The 12,487-nt window shown below is 41.2% G+C and overlaps 1 protein-coding gene across 1 annotated transcript in view; it reads right to left on the reverse strand.

The window, feature by feature from the left end:
* The window catches only part of rnf123 (ring finger protein 123), a 435,502-nt gene that overhangs the window by 421,932 nt on the left and 1,083 nt on the right, over positions 1-12,487 (reverse strand). The window contains exon 3 of the mRNA XM_073072589.1: positions 7,924-8,008. Coding sequence (XP_072928690.1) covers positions 7,924-8,008 — 85 coding nt within the window. The remainder of the gene's footprint in view (positions 1-7,923; positions 8,009-12,487) is intronic.

The following is a 12,487-nucleotide window of genomic DNA, read 5'->3' on the forward strand; positions in this document are numbered from 1 at the left end:
CAAGGACATAGATAGAGGTGACCATTGTACCAGACTCTGTTTTATAGCATATGAAAGATTGACAAAGTTTTCACGAAAGAGATCTTTAAACTTCCTTGTGACTGTAATTCCAAGATAAGTAAATTGGTTATGGACTACTTTAAAAGGGAGATCACGAAATATTAGTTCTTGTGCTTCTTTATTAATTGGGAAAAGTTCACTCTTATGTAAGTTGAGTTTATAGTCAGATATCTGGCTAAACTGGTCAAGAAGTGAAAACATTAGAGGTAAGGATGTAGACGGATTTGAGAGAAAGAGTAATAAGACATCAGCATAGAGAGAAACTTTATGCTCAACACCCCCTCTCCAAATCCCGGTCAGTTCAGGACATTTTTGAAATGCTATCGCCAGAGGTTCTATAGCCAAATTAAAGAGAAAGGGACTTAAGGGGCATCCCTGACGGGTGCCACGTTTGAGATTAAATACTTGGGATTTCTGAAAATTAGTTAGAACAGAAGCAGTAGGACACAGGTACAGCAATTGGATCCAAGAGATGAAACTTTGGCCGAGGTCAAATTTTTCTAAGACTGCAAAAAGGTAGTTCCACTCTATACGGTCAAATGCTTTCTCCGCATCGAGGGAGATAACACATTCAGGAGTCCCAGTTGGAACTGAGTATAAAATATTAAATAGACGCCGAATGTTAAAAAAAGGAGACAGTTTTTAATAAAGCCTGTTTGGTCATCAGAGATAATGGAGGGAATAACGGTTTCTAATCTATGAGCCAACACTTTAGCTAAGATCTTTACATCAACATTGAGCAGAGAGATCGGCCTGTACGAGGAACACTCTGTTGGGTCTTTGCCCTTTTTTAAAAGAAGAATAATAGATGCCTCATTGAAAGAGGGTGGCAATTTGCCGTAATTAAACGAGTCAGATAATACTGAAAGTAACTGAGGAGAAAGAAGTGAGGAGAATGATTTATAAAATTCCACAGGGAACCCATCAGGTCCAGGAGATTTCCCTGAGGACAGTGCAGAAATTGCAAAAGATATTTCTTCTGGTGATATAGGCGCATTGAGTTTGGCTTTGAAATCAGATGAAAGTGAGGGGATATTCAGATTCTGTAAAAATTGATCCACAGAGATATTGTCATTCAGGGATTCAGAGGAATAAAGCCGAGAATAAAAAATTTTAAATGCGTCATTAATTTCTAAATGATCCGATGTAAAGTCTCCGTTCTCCTTCCGGATCTTTGTAATATGTTGTTTGGCTTTGGAACGCCTCAGCTGATTGGCTAGGAATTTATCAGACTTATCCCCATGAATGTAAAAGCGGCTCTTGCTTTCGAGAAGTTGGCGTTCGACAGGTTGAGTGGACAGAAGGTTAAATTTAGTTTGGAGTTCAACGCGCTTCTTGTATAATTCAGGGTTCTTAGGTTGGGCATATATTTGATCCAAATCTTTAATCTGGTTAATGAGGTCTGCTCGATCTGCACAGGATCTTCTATTGAGATTTGCTGTGTAAGAGATTATTTGACCCCTCAGATATGCTTTCATGGCATCCCAGACAATCTGGGATGGCACTTCAGGTGATGTATTAGTGTTAAAATAAAAGGTTATCTGGTCCTTAATAAATTTTACAAAATCATCATCCGATAGTAAAGTTGAATCGAACCGCCAGTGTTTGTTCCTCTGAGGGAGACCAGGAAAGTTCAGAGAGAGGGTAATTGGGGCATGGTCAGAGATCAGTATACTCTGATAGTCACAAGAGTGGGCAAATGGGATAAGTTGGTTATTGAGTAAGAAATAGTCAATTCTAGTGAAGGTATGGTGAACATGTGAGAAAAAAGAATAATCTCTCTCCGTAGGATGGAGGAAACGTCATATATCAGAGATACCAAAATTAGAGAGAAACGATTGAATAGCTAAGGCAGATTTAGTAGGTGATCTGGTAACAGAGGACGATCGGTCCAGTTTAGGATCCAACCAACAGTTGAAGTCACTACCCAATATAAGAGAGTATGAGTTTAAGTCTGGTAGTGAGGAAAAAAACCGTTCAAAAAAGTTAACATCATCAAAGTTGGGGGCATACAGGTTTGCTAGTGCAACTTTAGTGTTATATAGTTTACCAGAAACAATAATAAAACGGCCATTTGTATCAGATATTTTATTATGGAGTTCAAAAGGAATATTTGAGTTAATAAGAATGGAAACTCCCCTAGCTTTAGCGGCAAAGGATGAATGAAAATGCTGACCCGCCCACTTTGACAGAAGCCGGGAGTTATCAAAACAACGAATATGAGTTTCTTGGAGGAAAGCAATGTCAGCTTTGAGTTGTTTAATATGTGAGAATACTTTCCTCCTTTTAACAGGGTGGTTCAGTCCCTTTACATTCCAGCTCACGAATTTAAGTGCACCAGCCATTATCAATTACTAATGCATAAAAGGCAGCAGGCATATAAAAAATCAAGCAGTACAATAGCAGTCTGGAAGCAGAGATGTAAACATAGATTCGTAAGGTCAAAATATAAACATGTCCTAAGCAATAAAGAGATGTTGGAACTGGAAAATCCACCCCACCCGCACAACCCAAAACTAGACGGCTACCAAAACAAGTAGCTAGCTCTACCAAAAAAATTAACCCAAATACAACTTCCAGATCTGTGTCATTAACAACAGTTCCGTATAAATACTATAGCAAATAATAACTAGTTTATGCACTAGAAAACATAACTACAGATTAGAACACCTTCTGCAGAAATATACAACTTAATACAGAGAAAATCGGAAGAAAACCAAAACTAACCTACCCGCGAAAAATTATAGAAGAATAAAGTAAGAGAAAGGGAAAAAAAAGGTAAGAAGGAAAAAGAAAAAAGAAGAGGAAGGGGAAAATTATAAATTCAAGATGAGTATTTATCAACCATTTCCAGAGAAGGGAGAGAAAAATTCAGAGATTGGAAAAAAGGGGTGAAGAAAAGAAAAAGATAAAATAAATAAATATTTAAAGCAAAGGAAAAATAAATCAGCAGTTGAACTGTGAACCGACAAACAGGGAGGCCTTCACTAAAGACTTCGAACCTCCAAAACAAGTTAGAATTAGTTGTAGAACTCTGTAGGTAAAGTTATACAAGAATAAAAATAGGTTACACACACACCAAATCCCAGGAGAGATTGTCAACAGCCCTTAAAGTTTCAATGAATAATGTCTGAGTGATTCAAGTGAATTCCGAGTCCAGAGAAAGTAATTTTACTACGAGGAGTACTTATCCACCATTTTAGGAGGTCCGATCAGATTCCGAAGATGACTGGATAGCCGGAAGACTTGCCACAAACGCTTCAGCTTCCTTTGCTGATTTGAACCACTTGAAATCCCCGGTATTAAGCTTGATTCGTAGATCAGCAGGGTTACGAAGGGAAGGTTTGAAACCACGATCAAAAAGCACTTTTATTACGCCTTTAAACTCAGCGCGCATCTTTAAGGTCTGGGGTGCAAAATCTTCCACAAAGCAAATGGTTGTATCCTGGAAAGAAAAAGAACCTCTGCGACATGCCTCCACAATCAGACTGTGTTTTACCTGGTATTGATGGAAACACAAGACTACTGGTCGCGGACGGGAGCCCAGAATTCTGGGGGGAACGTAAACTCTGTGTGCCCGTTCGAGCTCGGGCGGCTTCAGAAGCAAATCTTTCCCGAATAACTCACAGAGAAACTCGGTGAAAAACTTCACGGTTGGTCCCTTTTCAGTCGCCTCTGGTAATCCCAGAATTCTGATGTTGCAGTGTCTGCTACGATTTTCAAGATCCACCATTTTGGAAAGAAGTTTATTAGATTTTTCCTCTAAGCTGGAACAGAGAGTCTCCAAGTATCGAACACGACTTTCTAAATCTTCAGAAGTCGAATCGATGCGAGATAAGTGTTCAGCATGTTTGTCCACTTTATCGTTGATCCGATCCAGTTTGTCTTCTAACTGTTTGAAAGCGGTTTTAAATTCCTTTAAGATTTCGTCTCAGAGCTTTCCCAGCGCAGCCAGGGTCTCGTCCGACGGGGTCATAGCTTCTTTTCTCCCGGATTTAGAACTCTTGCTAGACATTGTAAGTTAGATATATTCACAGGCAAGTAAGAGATACCGAAATAATTCCTAACTAAGGTTTAAAAAATTGAGACATTTAGTGCAAAGGTAGCGACAGTAACGGAACAAAAGTTCGGATCAGCTAAACAATCGCCATCTTACCGGAAGTGAAAGAAACATTTGAAAAGTGTTACACATTAGATTCATTTGCCAAGAAAACTAAATTGACCTTGATAGATCCAGCACATAATTCTCTGCAACTTCCAACATCTCCAACAGGATCCCATCACCAAGCACATCTTTCCCTCCCCCCACTTTCTTCAGGGATCGCTCCCTACACTATTCCCTTGTCCATTCATCCCTCTCCACTGATCTCCCTCCTGGAACTTATCCCTGCAAGTGGAACATGTGCTACACCTGCCCCTACACCTCCTCCATCACTACCATTCAGGCCCGAAACAGTCCCTCCAGGTGAAGTGATTCACTTGTGAGTCTGCTGTTGTCATATAGTGCGTCTGGTGCTCCTGGTGTGGCCTCCTGTGTATCGGTCAGACCTGACGTAGATTGGGAGATTGCTTAGCCAAGCACCTATACTCTGTCCGTCAGTAGATGTAGGATCTCCCAATGGCCATCCATTTCAGTTCCACTTCTCATTCCCATTCTGATTTGTCCATCCATGGCTTCCTATACTGTCACGATGAGGCCACAATCAGTTTGGAGGAACAACACCTTATATTCTGTCTGGATAGCCTCCAGATGTCGGCATGAACATCAATTCTCAAACTTCCAGTAATGCCCTGCACCCACTCCCTTCACCATTTCCCATCCCCTTTTCCCTCTCTCACCTTAACTCCTTGCCTGCCCATCGCCTCCCACTGGTGCTCCTCATCCTCCCCTTTTCTTTCTTCCATGGCCTTCTGTCCTCTCCTATTAGATTCTCCCTTCTCCAGCCCTGTATCTCTTTCACCAATCCACTTCCCAACTCTTTACTTCACCCCTCCCCCTCCAGTTTCACCTATCACCTTGTGTTTCTCCCTCCGCTCACCCCACCTATTAAATCTACTCATCTTTTTTTCTCCAGTCCTGCTGAAGGGTCTCGGCCCGAAACATCGACTGTACTCTTTTCCATAGATGCTGTCTGGCCTGCTGAGTTCCTCCAGCGTTTTGTGTGTGTTGTTTGGATTTCCAGCATCTGCAGATTTTCTCCTGTTTGTTGATAATAGTCTCATTGCTCCTTATCACATTTCCAAAATGACAGCAAAGTGTGGAAAGCCTCATATAACTGGCGAAAGATTAATAATGCTTGCTGTATCAGAAGTGCTCACCAGTGTTCTCAAAGTAGATACCAGTATTTTAAAATCAATTCCTCCGAGTAATAACTCTGTAGCTTGTCGTACTGACAAAATGAGTGAAGATACTGAATATCAACTATGCACAGAAATACAAAAAGCAGAATTTGGGATACAACTGGATGAGTCAACTGTGCGAGACAGGCATTGCTAATGACGTGTACAGTTAATCAAAAATGGAAAAGCTTATGAAGAGATTTTCTTTTGTAAAAAGTTAAAAACAAATATCAATGGTGAATCCATCTACAACAATCTCAAAATGAATATTGACAATAAAAGTATTCTGATTAGGAATATGATTTCTTGTGCAACAGATGGAGCACCATATATGACAGATTGCCATGCTGGTTTAGTGGCATTTATGAAAAAAGAAATTCCAAGTCTGTTTGCAATCCATTGTGTAATACATTGTCAACATTTCGCAGCCAAAAACCCAGCCAGCAACTTTTTTCAAGCATGATTCTTGTAATATCTGCTATCAACAAAATTAAAGCTCATCTATTAAAAGCAGAATATTTCCTCAGTAATGCCAAGATAATGATGAAGAGATTGCACACTTGCTTCTTCACATTGAAATGTATTGGCTGTCAAAAGGCTGCTGCTTAAAATGTTTCTTTGATCTTTTTGACACTGTGGTTGAATTTTTGCTCAAAGTCAACAAGAGCTTGGGAAACAAGACTGAACTTCTACGTGGAGATGTGGCATAACTAGCCGATCTGTGTGACAAAATGAACATTCTAAATATGAAACTACATGGTGAAAATTTCTATTTAATCCAAGCAAAAAGTGCAGTCTCTACTTTTAATCAGAAAATTGGAAATAGATAAGCAAAACATTGGGATAAGAATGTTCTCAGTTTTCCTGCATGAAAAGTATGGCACTCACTTTCACAGACAGTGATTTGCAAGAGTACTTCAGTATTGAAAAAAGATTTTCAGAATCAATTCAAGGATTTAAATGATCTGGAAATTCCAGACTGGTTAATTAACCCATTCCTTTGCAAGGTGAAAGAACGAGAAGAGAGATTGCAAGAAGAAATTATCAAAATTCAGAATGATGATGAAGCAAAAATGCTTTTCAAAATTGTTGGCTTTTGTGGTGTGTAGCTACACAGTCATACAAAGTTTCCTGGTCTTTGGAGAACAGCCAAACTGCTCTTCATTGTATTTCCATCCTCCTACCTTGTTGAGAGAGACTCAGTGCAGTGAACCACATACAAAAAACAGAAACAGCTTGGACATTGTTACACATGGGGACTTAAGGTTTTTGTTATCACGACTCGAACCAACTCTTGCTAAAGACCAACAAGCTCAAGGATCACATTGATATCGAAGCTGCTATAAAGCATACAGGTACTGTGTAAGCTAGGTTTAAAGACAAATAAAAATTTAAAGCAGAATCATTTTTCTCATGTTAGCATATGGTAGACATGTTTTTACAGTATGGGGGATGTCAGAAAGTAGGAGCATTGGCAAGTACAAAAGCACTTTGGTGTGTTATGAATGTACCACAGCTCTGAGGGGCCGAAGGGTGCGGGACCAGCCCCCTCCTTCCGGAGAATCGCAAGATCGCTATTAATTCGGGTCTTGGACCCAGGAAATGAGAGACAATTGTTCTTAGAGGCACCTGTGTGAATTGCAACTCTATAGTACGTGCCAGCTATCAGGGACATGGACACCCTCGAGCAATGTGGGGTGGGGATTGTATCACCCTACCTTGATTGACATTTACAAATCTGCCAGTCATGATAAAAAGGAGACTGCAGGAGGCAGTACTCCAGTGACGCACCAGACGGAGACACCATCGCTCATCGCTCCCGTAAGGATGGGAAGCTGTTCGGGAGCCACGTGTGATTTGGTTCCCCTAGCTAGGGAATCGAGTGGCTGATAACCCCGAAAAGGATTCCGAACTGACAACGGGGAACTCACGTTCCCGATTCCATGATTTGAGTTCAACAGGCTGGCAAGTTTATTTTCTCTCTCCAACACGTGAGCCCCAGCGGTCTCCAAAAGGCTAAAAGCCTGCATGAACTTCAGAGACTTTGATATTTCCATCGGACGATAGTTTTACCCCTAGACAAACGATAGAGCTACTTCGTATTGTTGGTTATTAATATACCCGTGCGTAGATTGAGTATTGACGACGTATATTATCTGAATGTTTGTATTAACCTTACTTTTGTGCCCCTTTATAAATAAAAACGTTTAAAAATGGTACCATCAGACTTCAGCGGACCTCTCTATCTTTGCTGGTAAGTGACCCAGTTATGGGGTTCATAACAGGTGGGGGTGTTAGGCTAAAACAGGTTGGGAAACACTGATGTACAGGGTCAACATTGGAGAGTCTCAACAAAATTAGCCATCGAACAGAGCACAAGATTGCAAGCTAACAGGAACCTTTAGGCCACCTTAGTCAGAAACTGCAAAGTGCAGCCAGAAATTGGACATCACACATCTACACACCTCAGTAGCCAAGTCTGTCGAAACAGTGTACAGAAGCACTTTATCAAACATTGTGTACCTGGATGTAGCAGACAACTGAGCATTCTCAGAGGAAGGGAATACGTGGTGGAGGTAGTTGCTGAGGAATCTGTCATTCACAAATCCTGCCAAAAATAAAATTATTAAATCAGATACATTCTCCTGAATTATGATACCTAATACTATTCATTCTAATAATATTCATTTATGTTGTGTTACTTAAATGCACTTTTTGTATAAAAAAGTAGTTTTCCATTCCATTCTAAATCAGCTCCTTGTCTTTCAACCTTTCATTCTCAATTCCCTAAATGTAATATTTTTGATGTATCTACTTTATTGTTCCCAATCAGAAGTGGACAGTATGATAAATGCTGACTACTAACCAATAACTCATTACATACCCAAATCCTTAAGAGCTATTTAATTATCGACAGACTAAGGTAAGCTGCTCACTCTTTTTAACTTCATTCATTGACAATGATCAGAATTAAGTTCTTGATCATTCTCTGGCACGAGGGACATCAATGTCAATATACCATCATCTTCACTATCCCTCAAGGTTAGATGAAATAGGAACAGCTTGCAAATTAAAGTGCTTTCCCATTAGCCCATGTGACTCAGGAACACAACGTGTGAAGATTTCACCCAAGAACAAAGCAATAAATCTAGCCACAGAAAGCAAGTTTCACCAATGCCTCTAATTCCCCAGGAGGCTGTCAAACCTAATCAATTTTTATGATGCACTACAGAAAGCACAATGGCATGCTGTGGTAACTGCTCTACATGTGACCGCAAGAAACTGCAGAGAGTTGTGTGTACCACACTGGAAACCAACCTCCCCTCTATGGACACAATATCCACAGTTGACCCCAACCAACAAAGGTCCTCATGTGAACACCAGCACATTGCTAGCTCTCATTTTTGCAGTAGCGCAGTGCAGGATGACCTCAGCACATGTAATGAAGTGGGAGAGCTGATGCTCATCTCTACAACCATCCATACATCCAGCTAATGGTTCTCTTTTCTCATTTATTCATCTTCCGAGAATGTGGGAGTCACTATCAAATCCAGCATTTATTGCCCATCCCTACCTATACTTGAAAAAGTGATGGTGAGCCAACACCTTGAACCTATGAGATACTCCCATAATGTTGAAAGAGTTCCAGAATTAGACCTGGCAGTGAAAGATGAGCATTATATTTCTATGTTTTACACATCTCATATTTGGGCGCCACTGTAGCATAGCAGTTAGTGTGATGCTATTACAGCTCAGGATGTGCTGGAGTTCAGAATTCAATTCCAGCACCATTCTGTGAGGAGCCTCTGTACATCCTCCCCATGCACGGGTATTCTCCAGGTTCTCGGGTTTCCTCCCAGCCCAAAAGATATACTGGGCAGGTGAACTGGTCATTATAAATTGCCCCATGATTAAGTTCGTGTTAACAGGGTTTGTTGGGAGTTGCTGGAGCAGCATGCCTTGAATGACCAGAAAGGCCTACTCATGCTGTATCGCTAAATAAATAAATTTCCAAATCAGAATTACATGCAATGTGCAGTCAAACCAAGAGATGATGCTCCACGCCCCTGCTGCCTTTGATGGTATATCTGACTGGTTTGGGAAGTGTGTTGGAATAGCCCTGTGAGAATAACAGCGATGGTATGCCCTAAAGCCATTGTGTACTCGTGGTAGGGAGGGGGTTGCTGGATGGGTTGCCAATCAAGCCAAAAATTCTGCCTGAACAGTATCAAGATCTGGTATGATGAGGCCAAACACGAGGGTTCTTTACTGCCACGATGAGGCCAAACTCAAGGAGCAACACCTCATTTTCTGTCTGTGTGGCCTCCAACCTGATAGCATGAGCATCAATTTCTTTAACTTCTGATAATTACTTCCTCTTCTTTTTTTCCATTCTGCATTCTGGTTACCCTCTCAATCCGTCTCTTCTCCTTCCCTGACTATCACCTCCCTCCAGTGCCCCCCTCCTTCCCTTTCTCATATTGTCCACTCTCCTCTCCTATCAAATTCTTTCTTATTCAGCCTTTTACCTTTTCCACCTATCACCTCTCAGCTCCTTATGTCATGCCCCTACCCCACCCACCTTCCCCATCACCTATCACCTGCCACCTTCTTATTATGGCTTCTGCCCCCTTCTTTTCCAGTCCTGATGAGAGGTCTCAGCTGTTTATTCACCTCGTTGATGCTGCCTGACTTACTGAGCACCTCCAGCACTTTTGTGTGTTACTCAAGCTTTTCAGCATCTGCAGAATTTCATGTTTGAGAGTTAGCAAGGTGGACTCAGCTGGACAAGTGGGGAGAGCTCTCCTCATATTCTTGAATTGTGTTGATAGAAAGATTTTAGGGTGCAGGAGGTGACTCACTGTAGCCACGATATTTGGGTGACAGGGGTGAAAGGTTGCACCAGCCTTGCACCAAATCCACAAACCTCTCTTCCCAATCTGTCCACACTTCTGCTTGAATAACTAATATTTTGATCCCTTTATTGAAAACAATTACAAGTACTAATTCTGCGTTGCTGTGTTTCCCAGCACTAGCTTGAATTTGATGTGGATGAGATGTGAGATGTGATGAAATGTGATATTTGATATAGACCTGTGGATGGGAATGTACAAAGCACAGTTAGTATGTTTGCAGATAATAGGTAGTGTTATGGTTATCGTGATTTACAGAGGGATCTTGATCAGTTGGTAAGTGGGCTGAGAAATGGCAAATAAAGCTTAATTTACAATGAATAGTAGGCCCCTGAGAAATGGTGGGAGTACAAATACATGGATTCCTGAAAATGGCATCAGAGAGTGATTAATATGGGTTTGGCATGATGATCTTTACTGGGCAGGACACTGAGTACAGAAGTTGTGATGTTATGTTGCAGTTCTACAAGACATTGGTCATACTGCATTTGCAATATTGTGTTTCGTTTTGGTAACTCTTATAGGAAAGATGCCATTAAATGGAAAGAGTGTGGAGAATATTTATAAGGATGTTGACAAGACTGTGGGACTGAATTATGGAGGCAGATTGAGTAGGTTGGGACTTTTAGAGAGGTGGTCTTAGAAAAGGGCATAGATGGGGTAAATGTGCACATCATTTTCCTGGCATGAGGAAATTAAGAACTAAAGGACAAACAGAAACACAGGAAACATACAGCATAATACAGGCCCTTCATCCCACAAAGCTGTGCCGAACATGTCCCCATCTTAGAACTACCTAGGCTTTACCCATAGCCCTCTATTTTCCTAAGCTCCACGTAGCTATCCAGGAGTCTCTTAAAAGACCCTATCATTTCCACCTCCACCGCCAGCAGCCCATTCCACACATTCACCACTCTCTGCGTAAAAAAAACTTACCCCTGACATCTCCCCTGTACCTTCTTCCAAGCAACTGAAAACTATGCCCTCTCGTTCTAGCCATTTCAGCCCTGGGAAAATAACCTCTGACTATCCACACGATCAAAATCTCTCATTATCTTGTACACCTCTATCAGGTCACCTCTCATCCTCTGTCGCTCCAAGGAGAAAAGGCCAAGTTAACTCAACCTATTCTCATAAGGCATACTAATCCAGGCAACATACTTGTAAATCTCCTCTGCACCCTTTCTATGATTTCCCTGTCCTTTCTATAGTGAGGCAACCAGAATTGAGCACAGTACTCCAAGTGGGGTCTGACCAGGATCCTATATAGCTGCAACATTACCTCTTGGCTCTTAAACTCAATCCTACGATTGATAAAGGCCAATGCACTGTATGCCTTCTTAACCACAGAGTCAATCTGCCTAGTGGCTTTGAGCGTCCTATGGACTCGGACCCCAAGATCCCTCTGATCCTCCACACTGTCAAGAGTCTTACCATTATAGCTATATTATGCCATCATATTTCACCTACCAAAATGAACCATCTCGCACTTATCTGGGTTGAATGCCATCTGCCACTTCTCAGCCCAATTTTGCATCCTATCAATGTCCCATTGTAATGTTTAAGTTGAGAGGAGAGAGTTTAAATAGGAACCTTTGGGATAACTTTTTCCACCAAGAGCGTGGTCAGTAACATGGATCGGTTGGGCTTAAAGGCCTGCATGCCTCTGCAATTTAACAGCTCTCAGAATCACAAAAAACTCCTAGTAACAAAAAGCATAACTAAAAGAGGAAGAAATCTATCTGAATTTGAACAAGGACATCAGAACACCAAAATGTGCTGACTGCCCATGGAAAATGCATTGAACACCTTACTGCAGGGCTATTAACTGAGTGGAATCACGGATAAGTGAGACAAGGACAGAGGTCCCATTCTTGTAACAACCTCAGCATTATACTCGAATTACAGAAACCAACTGTGAACACCGTCCTCTAGTAATATCCAAATCAATGATTCAGGAAACTTACAGTCATATCATACCACACAAGTACATCAGCACTTTAGCTACTAAAGTTTAACAGGTCTTGCATGATTTACATCTCAATTCTTGACTTAAGCTTCTTGGAAACTGACATACCCAAAAGGTCAAACACGAGGAAATCTGCAGATGCTGGAAATTCAAACAACACACATAAAATGCTGGTGGAACACAGCAGGTCAGGCAACATCTATAG

Source organism: Hemitrygon akajei, chromosome 19, assembly GCF_048418815.1.
Source record: "Hemitrygon akajei chromosome 19, sHemAka1.3, whole genome shotgun sequence".
NCBI lineage: Eukaryota > Metazoa > Chordata > Chondrichthyes > Myliobatiformes > Dasyatidae > Hemitrygon > Hemitrygon akajei.